Source organism: Pipistrellus kuhlii, unplaced genomic scaffold, assembly GCF_014108245.1.
Source record: "Pipistrellus kuhlii isolate mPipKuh1 unplaced genomic scaffold, mPipKuh1.p scaffold_m20_p_6, whole genome shotgun sequence".
NCBI classification, from domain to species: domain Eukaryota; kingdom Metazoa; phylum Chordata; class Mammalia; order Chiroptera; family Vespertilionidae; genus Pipistrellus; species Pipistrellus kuhlii.
The window spans coordinates 25,959,500-25,977,945 of NW_023425562.1; the positions used below are offsets into that span (position 1 = coordinate 25,959,500).

An 18,446-nucleotide genomic window follows, 5' to 3' on the forward strand; every position below is an offset into this window, starting at 1 on the left:
CAGGTTGGCTGGACCCCACCCCTGCACCAATTCATGCACTGGGCCTCTAATATATACATATTTATACACACTGAGTGGCCAAATTATTATGTTTAGAAATCATCATAATCTGGCCACTCAGTGTATATGTGCCATAGATAATGTATGATAACAATTTTTATTTTTATTTTTAAGCTTAAAACATTATACTGTAGCCCTGGCTGATGTGACTCAGTGGTTAGAGCATTGGTCCATGCACCAGAGACTCAAGGGTTCCATTCTCTGGTCAAGGGCACGTACCTGCTTTGCAGGTTTGATCCCAGGCTCTGGTTGGTGTGTGTGCAGGAAACAACCATTTGATGTCTCTCTCTCCTTCCCTCCCTTCTATCTCTCACTATCAATGGGAAAAATATCCTCAGGTGAGGATTAACAACACAAAAAATATTACACTGTACATGTAATTCTGTAATTTGTACTTTTCTCTTAATGACTTAATGAATGAAAATCTCTTATAGTAGCAAATAGTAAGCACTCAGTAAATAGCAGCTCCAAATATCATTATCATTACATGGTTCTTTGTCCATAGGTACAATTGTTTCCCTGAAAAATGCTTCATCGTAAGGTGATAATGTACATCTAAGTTTTCCTCCAAAATTCCTGTACCAGTTTTACTACCATCAGTGTATGAGACCATTTCCCTCCAGATGTATTTTATATTATCACCCTTTCAAATTTTAATTTTACCCAATCTGATGGGTAAAAAGAGTGTATCCCATCCATTCATAGATTCATGCATTCATTTATATGGTGAGCACAGGCGAGGGCTGAGATTCAGGCTCCCAGCAGAAAATAAGACCGTGCTTATCGTTTAATAGTGTAGGACCAATAGCGGTTACAAATGAATAAGATGTCTCCTTCAAGTTACGATTTCATTTAAGATTTTCCTGACAACTAGGGAGGTTGATCAGGGAAAATTCAGAGAATGAGAGAAGCAGGAGGTCAGAGGTCGCTTCCTCACATTTCTGATTTCTGCCCGACAGGTGCAGGCCACCGTCGTGGGGCTCCTGGCTGCTGTGGTTGCCCTGCTGCTGGGGGCTGCGTCTCAGGGGGAGCTGGACTTCGCGAAGGTGGAGCTGCTGTGTGCCAGCAGCGTCATCACTGCCTTCCTCGCGGCCCTTGCTCTGGGTGAGCTGTGCCCCAACCCCAGCACCTTTCTCCTCCTGGCTGGCCCCTTGCTCCACTCTCAGCACTTTGTTGCTTTCAGTTCCAAAAAAACGGAGCACGACTGGCGGGGCCTTGGGCATCCTGCCAGGTCATAACCCACCTTGTGGGCAGGGGAAGAGGGCAGTGAGCCCTGTCCTGGGTAAGGTGTGTGTGCTGGGGGAGCTGCTAATTCCGTTTCTTCCCTCTGCTTGTTTACAGAACTGGCCTGTGGCTCTGTAGACATTCATTCATTCATTCAGTCAGTCAGTCATTCCTTAACCATTTCTCAGGCATGGCTTGTGTGTGGGCTTGTGTTGCTCTGCTGTCTGCAGTCATGTGAGGAGCAAGGTTCAGTTTTTAGGTGGCCTGGCTTGTGCTGACAGAGAGAAGGGCGCTCCTGAGCCCCTCCTCATCCTGTGCTGCTGAGCCTCCTCGGGGTCAGTCATTCCCTGAGCCTGAGTCTCCTCTCTCTCCTCCCTGCAGGGCTGCTGATGGTCTGTATAGTGATTGGTGCTCGGAAGCTCGGGGTCAACCCAGACAACATCGCCACGCCCATTGCGGCCAGCCTGGGAGACCTTATCACGCTGTCCATCCTGGCTTTCATCAGCAGCTTCTTCTATAAATACAAAGGTAGGGGGGTCCCGAGGAGGAAGGGCCCGCCAGCTGGGCTGAGCGGGAAGGTTTGCATTGAGCTGCAACATTCAAATCGGGTGCCATAGGAAGGAACCCCGGGCTCGGTGGTGGAGTCAGGGATCCTCCTTTTGTAGAAACAAAGCCTCAAGTCCCTGAACTTGAGGTATTCTCCAACAAGTTCCTCGGCTCTCCCAACCGTGTTAGCTGACACACAGGTTGTCAGTTATCACCTTAGACCAGGGTATGCCAGGAGGCCGGGAGGTTCTAGGCTGGCCTGGCCACTTCAGCACACTGGCAGTGCCTCCTTGGGGAAGGCAGTTCACACTGGGCACATGTCACCTGCCCCGGAAGTTTCCCAAAGAGGAAGGTCTATCCCAGGCAGCAGCAACTTATGCTCTCCCTGCAGGTGCCAGCCAGGGGAAGCCGGGCCCCTCAGAAGGCGGCCTGGCAGCCTGCTCGGCAGCTGAGTGGGGAGTCACACATCTGTGGCAGCAGGCCCTCCCTCCACCAGAGGTCTCCCAGGGCTTCCATGAACACAGGCTGCTCATGCCATGGGCAGTGTGGCCAGGCAGCATCACCCAGGCCCAGGGATTTCCCCTCCAGGTTTCCACAGCTGACCACTCCCTTCTGAGCGTCATACTTTGTACTTCCCACCTGGCACAGTCCTGCTAAGAGGGCTGCACACAACTGTTGGCATCTAGTGAGAGTCAGTTCCGGGCACCGTCAGGACCCTGGGTGCTCGGGGCAGGCAGCATAAGGAACGGAGTGGGTGGTGAGGAGACGGTGGGGTGGCTGGGCCTGTGGGACTGTTGGTGGGAGGAGAGAACCAGACAAAGGAGCAGCACAGCGAGCTCCCGTTTATCATCGCCTCGCGGGGACATGCACCCAAGCGTATGAGATATCACCCCGTGTTCACGTGTTGGCAGATAAAGCAGAGCAACAAAACCCTTCCGCTGTCGCGTGTTCAGGCATGCGGAGCCTTTCCTGGCTCTGGGCTGGCTCCTGGCTGCTCTGGGAACTGCCTACCACCAACACCATTTAATGATTTGGGAGCCGCTCAATGTTCATGTACGTGATAATGAAGTTCATCATAAGATGACCTCAATTAATTTTAAGCCAAACTGAATTTAGAATAAGAAGGTTTGTGTATGGGTTCATCCTGTTTGATTTGCAAAATTAATACGGGTCACACGTGTCCCCAGACCCTTCCCCTTCGCCCCTGCTGTGCCCCTCCTGAAATAGTGGGTTTCAACACAGGACTTATTAGATGTTGAATCATTGTTGGGTTGTCCGTCTCTCTAGCTGGGCTGTGATTTATCTTGGTCACTGGGCCTGGCACATACCAGACATCTTCACCAACAAGGCGTGAGCCATTGACTCTCTCACCTGCCGGTGTAGTCGGGAAGACAAGCCACATGCAGGGGAATGAAGTGTCCACCACATGGCAGCGGGAAGAGGAGGTGGGACCTCTGCCGAGGCTTCTGAGGAGTTCCAGAAACCAGACTCAAAGGTGTCCTGCTAGTAGGCACCCCTGTAGGCTGCTGTCTGCTGGGTGGGAGGAGGCAGAGGAGAGTATTTAGGTCAGGAAAATAGCAAAACCCGAGAAGTGAAAGTGAAGGGGGCAGGACCTGAGGACAGAGAGGAGCTTTTCCAGTTGCTTAACAGGATGAGGAGATGCTTGGGGAGGTTGGTAGGACAGTCACCTGAAGCTGATGAGGACGGAAGTGTCTCCTCACACCTGTAGAACCTTTAGTTCCCAGCCCACCTCTCATCTCTACAACCCAGGCCGCTGCCCACCATGCCATGCTGTGCTCTGGCTCTGGCCACATGGCTGCGTGCATCCCCTTTTTTCTTCTTTCTCTTCCCAGACAGCCGGTTTCTGACTCCCGTGGTCTGCATCGGCTTCATGGCCCTGACCCCGGTGTGGGTCCTCATTGCAAAGCAGAACCCACCCATCATGAAGATCCTAAAGTTCGGGTGGTTCCCAATCATCCTAGCAATGGTGATTAGCAGGTGAGCGTGAGTGAGGGCCTCTCCCCCCCTCACCCCTGCCATCCCCCGTCTTTGTGTTAAAGAGAGTGTCCTGAGAGCCAAGGACCCCTGAGGAGGGGGCAGCTCACTGCCCTGTGGCCATGGTGGGCATGGACGGCAGTGGCGGCTCCTTCACTGATTTCCACGGCTGGTTGAGTCAGACCTCTTTACTCTTTGCCTCTGTTTTTCTTACCAAGAACCCTAGACATGTTTGTTCTGAGAGGCAGCCCTGTTTACATTTGCCAGAGCACTAGAAAGCCAGGGAGAGCCGAACATAGAAACATCAGCTGAGTGCATAGAGCCATGGCTCCCTGCCCTGTCCAGGCCTATGGGACTCCGCCTCCCGTGCCCCTGCTGCCCAGCTCTCCCTGGCCTGGCCCCTGCTTAAGCTGCAGGGAGTCTCTCATCTGGCCTCAAGGCAATGGCTCTGCAAACACCACTTCCACAGCATGGCTGCCTGCGGGACCTAGAGGGACTGAGGGGTTAGTGCCTCCAGAGACTGGGCCTTTAGCTGAGCCCAGGTCTTCTGCCATCTAGCTCCATTCTCAAGGGCCTTTCTGCTAGCAGACCCCGAGGGGCCACCCCGGTTTTTTCTGATGCGCTGTCCTAACTTTGATTCTCAGAGAAGAAAGGCTATAGTGCAGGTGCCTTTGCACCTGGGTCCCTTACACAAAATGATCGCACTTCTTCAGGGACCGCTTATTGTCCCATCCTCGGGGTGGGACAGGCGTGGCTAACCTACAGGGGCTGGTGGGAGCGAGGTCTTGCTGCAGCACCTTCCAACAACAAGGGGCTGGAGAGGACACTCGTGCAGGTTCGTGTTCTGCTAAGGAACGGCTCAGTTGCAGCTCAGGGGCTGTCACAGACAGAGCCCAGCGAGCCGAGAGGCCTCGGAAAGGAGTTTATTGTTTGTGTTCAGTGGGCAGACACTTCGAGAACAGCAAAGCCTAGACTAAACACGAAAACGCACATGGGAGGTGCAGGGCACACTGTGGAGACAGCCTGGCTGCAACAGATATCTTGGAGCAGCTAAGGAAAGTGCTAAGCTGAAAGGACAGCCTGATAAGGCGGTTTGCAAGGCCACGTACAAGCAGAAACTCTAGTCATTTAACTGCTGTCTGCTCTCTCCCCAGTTTCGGAGGGCTCATCTTGAACAAAACCATTTCTAAGGAGCAATACAAAGGCATGGCCATATTCACGCCCATCATCTGTGGTAGGTATTGGCAATCCCTGCCACCCAGGCACCCTGGGCTGGGTTGGCCCCCCGCAGCCCCAAGTGGTGGGGGCTGGCAGCTGTGATGTCAGAGGTCCAGCCCCCGGCCCCCAGAGGCAGAGGCAGGAAGGAAGCTGGCAGGCAGAGGCTACCAAGGCTGGTTTTCCTAACAGAAGGAGACCTCAGGGGAGAAGCCATGATCATTGCTCCACCATTCACACCCTGCTCCTCTCAGGCCACTGAGACCTGAGCTTTCCCACAGGCTGAATTCTATGCCTTGAAGGCACCCTGGATCCAACGCAGGTTCTCACACCTGCAGAATGAATGTGGCATTCGGAACTGGAGTGTTGGCCTCTCATGGTTTTTCTTTTATTTTAGCTTAGATTCACTGGAGACATTACACATAAAAATCTGGATTTCTGTTTTCTTGAAAAGCGAGGCTGTAACAATACTGAGTTTACACACTGAGGGTAGGGCCATAATCAGCTGCCACTGAGACAGGACCTGTGTTGTCCAGTTTGCCTCAATCCTTTCCATTCCCTGTTGTCTTTCACCCAGCCCTTCACTGATTCACCTTCTGGGCTTAGGCCCTGTGGGTATTTGTGTGAGGAACCCTCTTTTGGGTTGGTATGTGTCTGGTTTCTGATAAAGCTCTGTAATGGGACCAGTGGTCAGGAGAGCAACCAGCCATGATGACTTATTGCACAGTTTGCTTGATGCCAGGCTGTGGCTTTCTGGGACTTCAGAAACAGGAATGGGTCAGTTGCAGGTCAGGGTATTATAAGTGAAGACAGCAACTGCTAAGTCAGGCCCAGAAAGCCATAAGCCTGGGAAGATATCCATGAAATGGCACCAACTTGGATACCTATAGAGGCCAAGCAGTCTAACTGAGTTAAGCAGATAAGATAACAGCTAGGCAGTGAGGAGTGATGGGAATAGGACCTGTGTTCCCGGACTGAAGGGAGTAGGGCCTGCTCAGCTCTGGCCACTTGCTACCTGGTAGAAACTAAGGTCTTAGGAGTTGCCTGAACTGATTTGTTAGGAGAAGCTGGAAATCTGGATGGAAGGCCCAATTTGTGAGTGCTGCCAATGAATTTGAGTTATTTTTTTCATCATGCGTGGGCCAAGCAAAATAGATCTGCAGCCATCCTCTGCCCACGGACCATTTTTTGGCATTGTCTGGAAGCCCGGGGTAGTTGGTCTTTGCCCCTGGAGATCACTGGGACACGTGAGGTCCAGTAAGAGATTGTTGCCTGTGGGACTAAGGACATAGAATGGGGGCTACCCAACTCCACCTCAAAAGCTGACGGTCACCCTCGTAGGCTCCGTTCTCTGCCAGCCCCAAATTCAGCCCCACTGACTCTCCTCCCTCTTTTAGCACACCCAGTGTCCCTGGGCCCTCTGCCCCTGGCAGAGCTGGACACTATCAGCTGCCCCAGCTCCACCATCATATGGTCATCTCTCCTTCCTTACTGCTCTTACCAATTTTCTCTTTCCTCTCCGTCCTACCCGAGGTGGAAAAGATCCCTTTTGCCTTCTCAGGTATTCCATCTGTCCTCTGATTCCTGTCACTTCCTATGGCTTTGGGTGGCTTATCAAGATACCTCTCATTGACCTCTCTATTGACTCTCCTTCCTCTCTCCCTCCTTTCCTTTCACACGCCCTCTACCCAATAAATAAGTATCGGGCACCTACTTTGCAACACTTCCTTCACCTTACGAGCTGTCAAAGTGATGCAGGTGCTACCTTGATAACCTCATTCATGAGGTCCAGGCCACCCTCATTTGGTGTTAAACAAGATCTGAGGTCAGATGGGAAAGAAGGAAAAGAGAGCAAGTGTTGCATCGGAAAGACGACCTGGAGAAAGTGATGTCAGCACAAGGAACAGAACTCGGAGACTGGCATGAAGAAGGGGAAACCAGGCTCCTTTTCTCCTCACAGGTGTTGGTGGCAATCTGGTGGCCATTCAGACCAGCCGGATCTCCACCTACCTGCACATGTGGAGCACCCCTGGGGTCCTGCCCCTCTGGATGAAAAAATTCTGGCCCAACCCATGTTCCACGTTCTGCACTTCAGGTGGGTCCTGGGTTTTTCAGAGGTCTCGGGGCCATTGCTTTAAACAAGTAAAAATTAATGTCATTGGAACCTCATGTTTGTAGCAGTGGTGTCTAAGACCAGTGCTGACCTCAGCACAGATTGTCATATGGAAAAGCTGCTGCAAACAGCTTGGATCACGGGGCTGCAAATTGGATGGAGCAGGGTCTCAGGGAATCCCCAGAGTGGAGCAAACAGTGTGCTCCAGGCTGACTGAGACTTGGATATGGCTGCCAGTCAGCCCTGTGATGTGAGAGGTCCCAGCACAGGAACAATGGCTCTTGCGAGCACCCCTGTCTGGGGAAAAAGCTGCCCCTGAGTTCCTGCCCCAATGCCAGACGGTCCAGTTCTTCTTTGTATGTGTCTGGGCTGGAACTCGGAGGTATGGCGTCACCCTTTAAAAGGAACAGCTGGGTCGCCAGCAGCCTCTGTCTCTCTCAGCCACAGTCCCCACTATTTTTTTTACAGCCTGAAGTTATGGGACTTCTCTTCCCAGCTCTGGTAGCCTGGGCTGGAGGTTGAGACCCCTTGCACCTGAAGGAGTGGGGGGAGAACAGGACTCCCTCCAAATTTAAGAAACAGCACACATGGGGTCCAGCGGGTTCTGCACCCCACCCCTCCTACCAGTCTTGGTGTACTTTCTTTACTTCTCTAGTTGTAGGACATCCATTCAGCCAACTTTCAGGTGGTTCTGAATGACGGTGGTTCTGTATTTTAGTTGTAATTTTGATGTGGTTGTGGGAGGCCACAAGTACAAGTATTTACCTACCAGCCATCTTGATTCTCCTGAATTCTTTATGTAGCTTTTCTATAAATTTTCTTGAGTTTTATGTCACCTTCCAATAATAATTATTTTGCCTCCTCCTTTTTAAGTGTTTTTTTTTTTTTTTTTTAAGAATCTAACATTATGTGATTTGTCATCATGAATAGATTTTGTTGCTTTTCTATGGTTTCATTCTCTCTCTACATATTATTTTATAGTAGACTTTCCAGTTTCTAAGCTACATATGATTTTCCTTCCTTTTTCTTAAGTTGATAAAATACATTATATCAACTCATAAGCAAATGGAGGCTTACTTTTCATTGCAACCCTTTGTGTTTGGGTAGTCCATCATATTTACATGTTATAGTTTTAAAGAGATGACAGGGTAAGTCACATTTCTTGCCATTTCAAACTCATGGAGCACTGGCTCCTGAGAAGAGTGGGAATCACTCAGACCTCACCAATGTGCTGAAGGCCCCATGAGGGCCCTCCCCGATCAGTAAGGATCACTTATGAGCCTTTGTTTTTTGACACTCCCGAGCTTTCCACCTTAAGCCCCTTGCACATTTCCTCTAGCCAGAGTCTTCTCCCCCAGATTCAGATCTCAGCCTAAATGTCACCTTCGAGAGAGAGCGAGCTTCCAATTTCTATCGCTCATTCCCACGAATAGACACTCATCCTCTGACTTATTTTCTTCCTAGTACTTGTCAGAATTTGAAATGGCCTTTTCTATTTGTTTCTGCTACTCGATTCCAACTTTTCTCTCTCCTATAAAATGCCAGCTCCAAGAGTGAATGGATAGGGCTATATTCCCCTTCGGCAGAAATATGCCTGCGACATCGCCCACCGGGGCTGTGTGAACTACTCTTTGGCACCTTCAGGGAGTAGCTGCATGAATGTGGATGCCTCACTGAAGACTGTCAAATGTCAGGCAGGTCACACAATCTCACTGGTTCTGTTTCTTCCAGAAATTAATTCCATGTCAGCCCGAGTTCTGCTCTTTCTGGTGATTCCAGGCCATCTGATTTTCTTCTATGTTATCTACCTGGTGGAAGGCCCTTCGGTACCAAACAGCAAGATCTTTGTGGCATTCTATCTGCTAGCAGGCCTGATTCAGGTAAGGTAATGCAGTAGCAAAGGAGCATTCAGTGGTGGGTCCCTGTCCTGAGAGAGATGCTGAGAAGGTGGAGTTGGGGGTCCTGGACATGTAGGACACAGTCCCTATCTTCCAGGAGTCAAGTTAACTTGTTCAAGCTCAAGGGCATGATCTAGACCCTGAGGCCATCCCTCACTCCTCACTAGACACTCCCTGCTGCCCCCTCCACATAGCACACTGCATAGGCCACACTTGACAGAGCACACTCATTACTCCACCCTTCACAAGGCACAGTCCATACTGTATACAACTCACCCTACACTCCTCACCAGAGGATCAGAAGAGCCATCCTGAAAATGCAGCATGTTGCCCTGAAGCAAGCTGATGAACAGGTCCAGTTGATGAGCTGGGCCTTATGTGTCACTCATTATAGATGGGATGGGCAGGGGCCAGACCCCTGCTGGGGTATTGCTAAAAGGCATTTGTGGACATTAGTCAGAGCTGGATAATAAGGATATCAATAGACTATAGCCGGCTGATGCCCTGCTGAGCCTGGGGACTCCGCAGGGATTACTGTGGGCATTGGTGGGCAATTTTTAAGGGACTAGCATTTTCAGATCTCCTTGAGTTAGGGCATTTGCAATCTCAGCATGTCTCTGACCCTGAAGCATAGGCTGGGACAGTCTGAGAAATTGTCCTGAGCAACAGCAGGAAAGGAGCTGTGGGCAGCCTGCAGCTAGGGATCGAGAAGCCCTGACACCTGACCAGTGCTGTGTGGACCCCTTGGCACCTCCAGGAAAAGCCAATCATCCAAAGCTGCCTGTGAGTGGGCCTCCAGAAAATCCATATTGAAGTCCCAACAAGATTTGTGTCTAAGGTTCCAAGGATGTTGAGTGGAGCTGGTGCATCTGAGAAAGTCAAGGCTAGTGATCAGCAACAGGTCTGTCTGGCACTTCTATATGCCAGGAGTGGGGTCCAACCACAGGGAGGGATGCTAGACAAGAGTGGAAGAGGGTGGACTCTTTGGCCCCTGCGCAAGCTCATAGCTGGGCGCCAGACCTCAAGAGAAGCTTGTGGAAGGGGACTACCTGGGTTTGACCTTGGTGTCTGCCCTTGAATCTGCTAGTGTTTCTGACCTGGTCATTGTCTTTTTGTCTGCTTGTTATTGTGACAGGTGACAATCCTGCTGTACCTGGCAGAAGTGATGACTCGGCTGACGTGGCACCAGTCCCTGGATCCTGACAGCCACTGTATCCCCTACCTCACTGGGGTCGGGGACCTCCTAGGGACTGGCCTCCTAGCACTGTGCTTTCTTATCAGTTGGTTATTGAGGAGCGAAGCAGAGCTGGACGGCATTTCAGAACTAGCGTCTGGACCTTCCTAATGAGACCAGGCAGCTCCAGTTAGTCAATAGAATGCTCCCTCGCACCAATGGGGTACAGAATGCAGTTCCTCCCTGGCTGGGTCCTTAGGTCTCCCTGCCTCGACAGTGGCCTTTTATCAATCTGCAAAGGAGACTCACACATCTTGACCCTGATGTTGGACCCTTAGGCCACTTTGGAGCCTAAAATCAGAAGTACTGTCTGTGAGTGTGTGAATGTGTCTACATGTGCCCACATGCTAGATGAGTATGTGAATGAGTGCACGTATGTGGGGAGGGCAGGGTGCACAGGCTTGAAGATTCTGAAGGAAGAGACATGGCAGTGCACTTTGAGGGTGTTTGGCCCTGTTTCAATCCAATGCAGCCCTGATTGGGGAAGAGCAGGAAGAAGATCCCTTGTGTGCCCAAGTCTCAGGTCAGCCCGAGTCTTGGCTTACCTGCTGGCTCCAGCTCCACAGGCCACTCTGCTGAGATGCCCTGCAAATGTGTGCAGCCCTTCCTAGGACAGGGCCCCATCCACTCCCAGCATTTACTTTTGCTGCTGCTTTCTTTCCTTTTTTCTTTTTTTTTTAATCTCCTTTCTTTCTCTCTCCCTTCCCTCCTTCCCTCCTTCCTTCCTTCCTTCCTTCCTTCCTTCCTTCCTTTTCTTTTTTTTTTTAACAAACACTTCTGTTTAAAATGTAATAATCAGAAAAATGTAAAATAAAGCATAAAATATATTGCATTTGGCATTTTGTGTTTATAAAGATATTAATGCAACCATGAGACTTGTGGTCTATAAGTCACGAAAACCTCTGGCATTTCTCTAGCGCAGTGTTTGTCATACTCTAGTCTCCAGCTTAGAAGCATCAAACATCACCAGAGAACTTGTTAGAAATGCTAATTATTAATCTTCCCTCCCCCCAGGCCTGACAAATCAGAATGTCCTGAGGCAGAGCCCAGCAGTGTGGGGTTTAACCAGTCCTCAGGGGGTTCTGATGTATTCTTGGAAGAACCACTGCTCCAGAATTCCAAATTACTGCAAGCACTACATAATGCCTCGTGTGAAGGCCCACCACAGAACCTGTCTTACTGCACATACAGCAAAAAATTATCTTTGTACCATCCTAATGTACAGACTAATTATACACAGAATATAATGTAAAGTCCATAGTTAAGTACTACACTTACTGGAAAAACAGGTGGGAATATATAATTAATTCTGAAGGTGTAGAAAACTTTCATAGAGAAAAATAACATATTAGACAAAAACACAAATTACACGTGTTTTCCATTTCTTCCTTGAATTCCTGTGAACCAATACAACATATGTGGTCAAAGAGTAATGGTATAGGACTCAGAAAGTCCTTCCTCAACTTCCTAATGGCATACGTTGTGTGAGTTTTCTATAAAGAACCAAATTATTCAAAAATTTATGAAACCCTTATTATGTTCTTCCCATTATTTTACATAAGGTATTTTCAGGATATGAAAAGAAACAAAAAGAAGCCTGTTTCTCAGAAGTGTATATCTACTTGAGCAGATAAGACATTTACAAGACTAAAACAGAGGAAGATACAAAATGATGAAGATATAGTGACTTCATTGCAATTAACTATTTTCATGAAACATCAGCGGTGTTAGATTTATAAATAAGGCTTTTAGAAACTTTAAACATATATATACCTTTCTTGATTTTATAGAGGAAGGGAGAGATAGAAACATCAATAGAGAATCATGCCCCCATGGGGGACTAAGCCCACAACCCAGGCATATGCCCTTGGCCAGAACTGAATCTGGGACCCTTCAGTCTACGGGGTAACGTCTGTCCTATCCACTGAACCAAGCAAGCATCTAAGGCTTAGAAACTGTAATTCTGACTTTTTATTGTCTGAAAGCAATGTTTCCTTAATACTTGCCAATATTAATGTGTGTTTAGCTCACTAGATGGCATCTTTTCTCTTTCAGAATCAGAAATTTGAAAACCTATTTTTATTTGTTAAATAAAGTTTATCTTTGAAAATAAATGGGAATGAAGCAAATTTGTTTTTAGAAAGTTTCTTTTTTGTTTTAACTAAAACACCAGAACTTGTGCATCCAAATATATTGTCCTTGTAAGAAATTAGCTTGAGCCGAGACCGGTTTGGCTCAATGGATAGAGCGTCGGCTTGGGGACTGAAGGGACCCGGGTTCGATTCCGGTCAAGGGCATGGACCTTGGTTGCGGGCATATCCCCAGTAGGGGGTGTGCAAGAAGCAGCTGATCGATGATTCTCTCTCATCGATGTTTCTAGCTTTCTATCTCTCTCCCTTCCTCTCTGTACAAAATCAATAAAATATATTAAAAAAAGAAAAAGAAAAAAGAAATTAGCTTGAAAAAATATACTCTGAATACCTTAGAAGCTGCAATTACTTCAAAGAAGTTTGAAATTTTAAAAATTTCCTTCAGAGGCTGAGAATCATACAAAAATATGTTTTATTCTATACAGGGTGTCTCAAAAACTGTATAAACTATGTCTATAGATTCTATTACATTTGAAAGTGAAATGTATTTTAATAAACAGTACCTTTATAATTATTCAAAATTTGTATACATTTTTGGGGGACACTCCGTATTTATAACACATATTTTTTGCTATTATCTAAGTTTTACATCAAGTTTTTTAAAGAAATTTTTCAAACTTTAGTATTTTATAGATTTTCAATGACAAACACAGATTTTTTTCAATGAATCATTTTTACTTACCATAAAGGGAAACAGAAAAGAAAAAGAATATTTTTATTTTATTTTATTTTATTTTATTTAGAAACAATTTTTATTTTTATTTTATTTTATTTAGAAACAATCTAATTCCAGGACAAATCACAATATGACCTTGGCCAATTTTTTATCTGGCATGTGCTTCACATCCCTCATCTATTAAAGAGTGATGCTAATTCTATCAAATAGTTGCGAATTCTCTTGTTTTTTAAAATCCTGCCCTACCTGGTTTGGCTCTATTGATAGAGCATCTGCCTGCAGACTGAAGGGTCCCAGGCTCAATTCCATCAAAGGCTCATGCACAGGTTTTGGGCTCCATCCCCAGTTGGGTGCAGGAGGCAGCCTATCACTGATCCTCTCTCATCATTGATGTTTTTATCTCTCCCTCTCCCACTCTGAAATCAAGAAAAATATATACATATATTTTAAAAATCCTCATCTGAGGATGTATTTTTATTGATTTTAGAGAGAAGAGAAACATCCATCAGTTGCTTCCCAATGTGCCCCCTACAGGGGATGGAAACATGGAGAAACATGGATTGGTTGCCTCCCATACATACAGAGGTGTCCTGACCCAAAAATTGGGCCTTCCAGCCTTTATTGTGTAGGGGTCGATGCTCACTCTAACCCAGCTTCTAGGCCAGGGCAGCTCTGAAATCAAAGTGACTACAGTAGTAGGAGGCCTCCATAGTGAAGGCACTAAGGATTTATAACTATTCAACACAATCAACGTGTTTTTGTTTTGTTTTGTTTTTTTAAGATAAAGAACATATATCAGTTTATCTTTTCCTCCAACTACTCCTTTGTTTTCAAGGCCATTGTCACGCTTAACCATAATTCTCTGGTCACTGCATTTCTATATCTCATACCCGCTCAGCAAAATTATAAGATTCTTGACTGTAGAATATATTGCTGAATTATTTTTGTTTTGAACTCTGTATAAATATTGCTGCTTCCCATTTCACAATTTGTTTATAAGAATTGGGTGATTAGGTTTTTGCCTTTTTTCTTAGGCATACTCCTTGTCAATTTCTTCAGATATTTATCTATCTACCTATCCATCCATCCAGCTATTGAAGTTACATGTCACACTGACTCAGAACAGGTCTGTGGAAGTCTTAGGGTATAAAGTCAGCCGTCTGAATGATTCATCTGGATTCTTTGCCAATTGATTAGACAAAATAGAAGTACCTCAATAGAACTTTCATTCTATTATAATCATCCTTTATTATTGGCCCTATATCCTGTTAAATAAAACGAATTTGTGATTAACTATGTTCGTATAAAACCCACTGCAGGCCCAACTGGCTTGATTGGGAAACCTATATAACATTAAAGGAAGAAATAGCACCAATCTGAACAGAAACTTCAATAATATAAAGAGGAAGGAACTTTTCCAACACTCTTCATAATGCCAGCCTGTATCAAATCTGTCAAGAATATTACAAGTAAAAAAAATGACACACCAATATCCGCTCCAACAAAAATCCAACAAAATTTAGCAAATCATCTATCTACTAGCAGTCTTCACATGTTTTACATAAATTATTTCATTAACATATGCCAGTACTACTGTTAACCTTCATTTTGTACATGAGGAAACTAAGGGCCAAAGAGCTTAAGTGATCAAAGTTAACATCACTAATATATGTTAGAGGTAGGATTTGAATCCAGATTCTGGGCTCTGAGGCACTGTCTCCTATTACACTGCCACTTAGTCAGCTAGAGGTAACCTTTCTAAACCACTTGATATAACAATTTTCAGATAATGTTCTGAGGTGAACCAGGGGTGCTGAACACATGACTCAGACTTTGAAAGAAGTAGGTTTGGGTTGGATGGATGTGGAGCCCTTCCTTGATTATTAACTCCTCCACCCAACTTCAACTAGAATGCCTCCATTTATATCCATTTTTGTAAACTGTTCTCCATTAAACACTTTAAAAAAAAAAAAATCTTCACCCAAGGATATGTTGTATTGATGAGAGAGAGAGAGAGAGAGAGAGAGAGAGAGAGAGAGAGAGAGAGAGAGAGAGATCAGTTGCTTCCTACACATGCCCCTACAGGGGATCGAACCCACAACCTCTGGGTGCACAGGACAATGCTCCAACCTACTAAGCCATCGTGCCAGGGCTTGAACACTTTGTTTTCAAAGCTTTTTCCTCACTGGAAAAATGTTTAAAACCATTCATGTAGGGTAGAAGGATACTCCAAACATCAGCATTATTTTACAAAAAAGAAAAGCAGTTTAGAGGATTCTGGGAAGATGGCAGAGCAGGAAGCACCAGGAGCCTGTCTCCACGCCTAGGCAATGCCACTGGTGGGATCAGCTGATCTAATTATTTTGGCCCTTTGGGTTCTGTTGAAAGCTTGAAACTGACAGAAGGTTTGGAGGGTAGGTTGTGGAGAAGGTTTGGAGGGTAGGTTGTGGAAAAGGTTTGGAGGGTAGGTTGTGGAGAAGGTTTGGAGGGTAGGTTGTGGTTAATTTTGGTCAGTTTCAGCCCTTAACACAGTGGCAGATACCCAGCCCTCCTCTCCTGCCCCTCAGCTCTGTAGCTGCCGTCTGTGCACATGTTCCTGGAGAAGCTTGCAAACAGCTTTCAGGAACCCGGATGGGCAAAACATAAGGAATCTTTGCTCTGATGCAAGCCGTCCCCCCTCTAGCTGCAGGCACCGCCAGGAGATTTAAAGGGCTGGGGCCCTTTTTCACCCATACCCCTTCTCATTTTCCTCATTTGGGAAGCAGGAACTAAAGGTTCCAAAACAGTTGCATAGAAACTACATGAAAAAAAAAAACAACAGGGAAAATTAGAAAGTGACCCCGAATGCCCAAGAAAAAATTCAGAAAAGACCCGAGAAGACCTTAAGTTTACACCTCAGGGACCGTGGCAAAGCCTACAACAATTAAGAAAATAAAAACAACAAACAAATACAATAACAAAAACCAGCAAACCCTGAGGAAGGGGGAAGAATCTGATTTACAGACTTACCACATAATTCGATTCAAATGTCCAGTTTTTAACAACAACAAAAAAAATGACACAGCATACAAAGAAACAGGAAAGTATGGTTCGTTTGAAGGAAAAACAATAAATCAACAGAGATGGGCCAGGGCCTGGGAGGCAGAGGAGGGGACAGTGGAGGCACTGAGGCTGTGACTCCACCTCTGGGGAGCCCCTGGCTGCCACTCCAACAGGTTGAGCCCAGTGGGCTGGGCAACCACTGAGAAGGCCCAGGGGGCACAAGGGCAGGAGCAGAGGCCCAGTACCCTTCCTTGGGGCCACCAGTTGTCCTGAGCTCTAAGTACCTCCAGGCGTGGGCAGCAGAGATGGGCTGCAGCCCCCCAATACCAGGGTCCCTGGTAAACGCGGTTTGGTCACAGGCCTCCCAACCAATGAAAGTTGCTGGACAACCTGGCCCCTGGGGAAGCCCCCGCTGAGGTTTCTCTCATTGGGCTTAGCCAGGACACCAGGCTGACCCCACTGCAAAGAGGGCTAGGCTTGCAGCTGACCACACCCCCGCTGTCCCTGCTCTCCTGCAATAGGAAGGCTGAGTCAGAGGGGGTGCCGTTTGCTCATATCAAGAGGGGCCTTGGCGTCAGTGTCCTCAGTGATGACACTGGGGATGGGGACACGTAGGCCTGTGGTTCCATGGGATTTTAAGGAAACAGGAGCAGCTACAACAAAATGGCATAAGAAAGGGTGAGAATCGTGGCACCATCCAGCATGTATCAAGCATTACTCATGAGAACTCATCTCACTGTAAGTGGCCTTCGGAAACACCTGCTCCTGGAAAGGGAAACCTCCCATCTGGAAGGAATCGTGCAGCAGGTGGCAAAATCAACAAAAACCATTTAGAAATTCCAGTGGAGCCACGGATGCTAGAACTGAATTGGTCATTCGTGTTCGCAAAAGAACACGGAATAGTAAACAAGGGCTATTTTAGTTATGGGGTTATCTCCACGGCCCCATTGGTAACATGAGGAGGATAAGAGCACCATCTCACAGGACTGGTATGGGGACCAACACATCGCACAGCTCTGGCACCTGCAACTGAGCAAGGGGGCTTCTGTGAGTGCTCTGCCCCGAGGGCAGGTTGTAAAAGAGGCTACTGTCTGTAGACAATTTAAAATCAGTAATAAAACGGACTAGAAGTCAGCCTGCTTTTCATTAGTGCCATTTACAATAACACCCCCTGCCCGTGAGGACAGGCTATTGCCAGGGTTGACACTTCCTTCCTACACTAGAGGCAGTGCTTACAGCATCCTCGAAAGGAAAGGACATGAAATTTTGGCCTTACGAAGTAGAAGATATTAAAGAAAGATAAAGTGTGCTTCTTTAATGGGTTTTAACTATAAGGCAAAAAGGTACAGTTTATCTTAAGTCAGCAAGTGTAAAACAAATAGAGATAAGACCATAGAAATCATTGTCATAAGTGAGCTTTTCATGCGCTCCTAAGATAATCTGGCCCATCCCCCCCCCCAAATTGCAGGAAGAGCTAACACGTTCTACAAAAACAGGGAGAAGATATAGGAGCTGCTGGGGACAGAGAGAGAAGCCCAGGGAGAAGTGAAGCTGGAAGGGTGGAGGCGAGGGGCAGACTGTCATTCTTCTTTGAAGAAGCAGAAAATGGTACTCTTTTTTTCCCCCCTTTCATTTTTCTTCCTCCTCCTCCTTCTGTCCCCCTCTTCTCCCTCCTCTTCAGCCCTCTCCTCCCCCTCCTCCTCTGTTAGCTGAAAGAGCCTGGAAGCAATAGTAACAATAAGCACATTTAGCACTGTGTCTTGGTTCCTAATGCCATTCTCCAATAGCAGGAATCAGGGATTCTTAGAGCAATGCTGACTCTATGACTGTGACACAAAATAATAAGTTGAACCTGGGTGTTTTATAGAGATACTAGAGGCCCGGTGCACAAAATTCATGCACAGGGGTGTGTGTTTCACAGCCCAGCCTGCACCCTCTCTAATCTGGGACCCCTTGAGGGATGTCCAACTGCCAATCCAGGATTACTGGCTCCCAACTGCTTGCCTGCATGATTGCCCCTACCTATTGCCCCTAATTGCTTCAGCCTGCCAGCCTGATCACCCACTAACCACTTCCCTGACAGCCTGATCGATACCTAACTGCTCCCCTGCCAGCCTGATTGCCCCTAATTGCCCTCCCCTGCAGGCCTGGTCCCTCCCAACTGCCTTCTCTTGCAGGCCTGGTCCCCCCCAACTGCCCTCCTCTTCAGGCCTGGTCCCTGAAACTGTCCCCCCCCACCCACCCCTGCCAGCCTGATCCCTACCCTGATGGCCTCATCACCCACAACTGCCCT

At 47.2% G+C, this 18,446-nt stretch overlaps 1 protein-coding gene across 5 annotated transcripts in view; it reads left to right on the forward strand.

Moving 5' to 3' along the window:
• SLC41A3 (solute carrier family 41 member 3) overlaps nucleotides 1-12,503 on the forward strand; it is a 37,958-nt gene extending 25,455 nt beyond the window's left edge. For all 5 annotated transcript variants that reach the window (XM_045574444.1, XM_045574442.1, XM_036419361.2 and 2 more), the window contains 7 exons: nucleotides 1,020-1,164; nucleotides 1,666-1,812; nucleotides 3,684-3,828; nucleotides 4,980-5,059; nucleotides 7,001-7,135; nucleotides 8,885-9,033; nucleotides 10,187-12,503. In XM_045574444.1, the coding sequence (XP_045430400.1) occupies nucleotides 1,020-1,164; nucleotides 1,666-1,812; nucleotides 3,684-3,828; nucleotides 4,980-5,059; nucleotides 7,001-7,135; nucleotides 8,885-9,033; nucleotides 10,187-10,396 (1,011 nt within the window). In that variant the 3' untranslated portion in view covers nucleotides 10,397-12,503. The remainder of the gene's footprint in view (nucleotides 1-1,019; nucleotides 1,165-1,665; nucleotides 1,813-3,683; nucleotides 3,829-4,979; nucleotides 5,060-7,000; nucleotides 7,136-8,884; nucleotides 9,034-10,186) is intronic.
• Nucleotides 12,504-18,446: the final 5,943 nt, after the last annotated feature.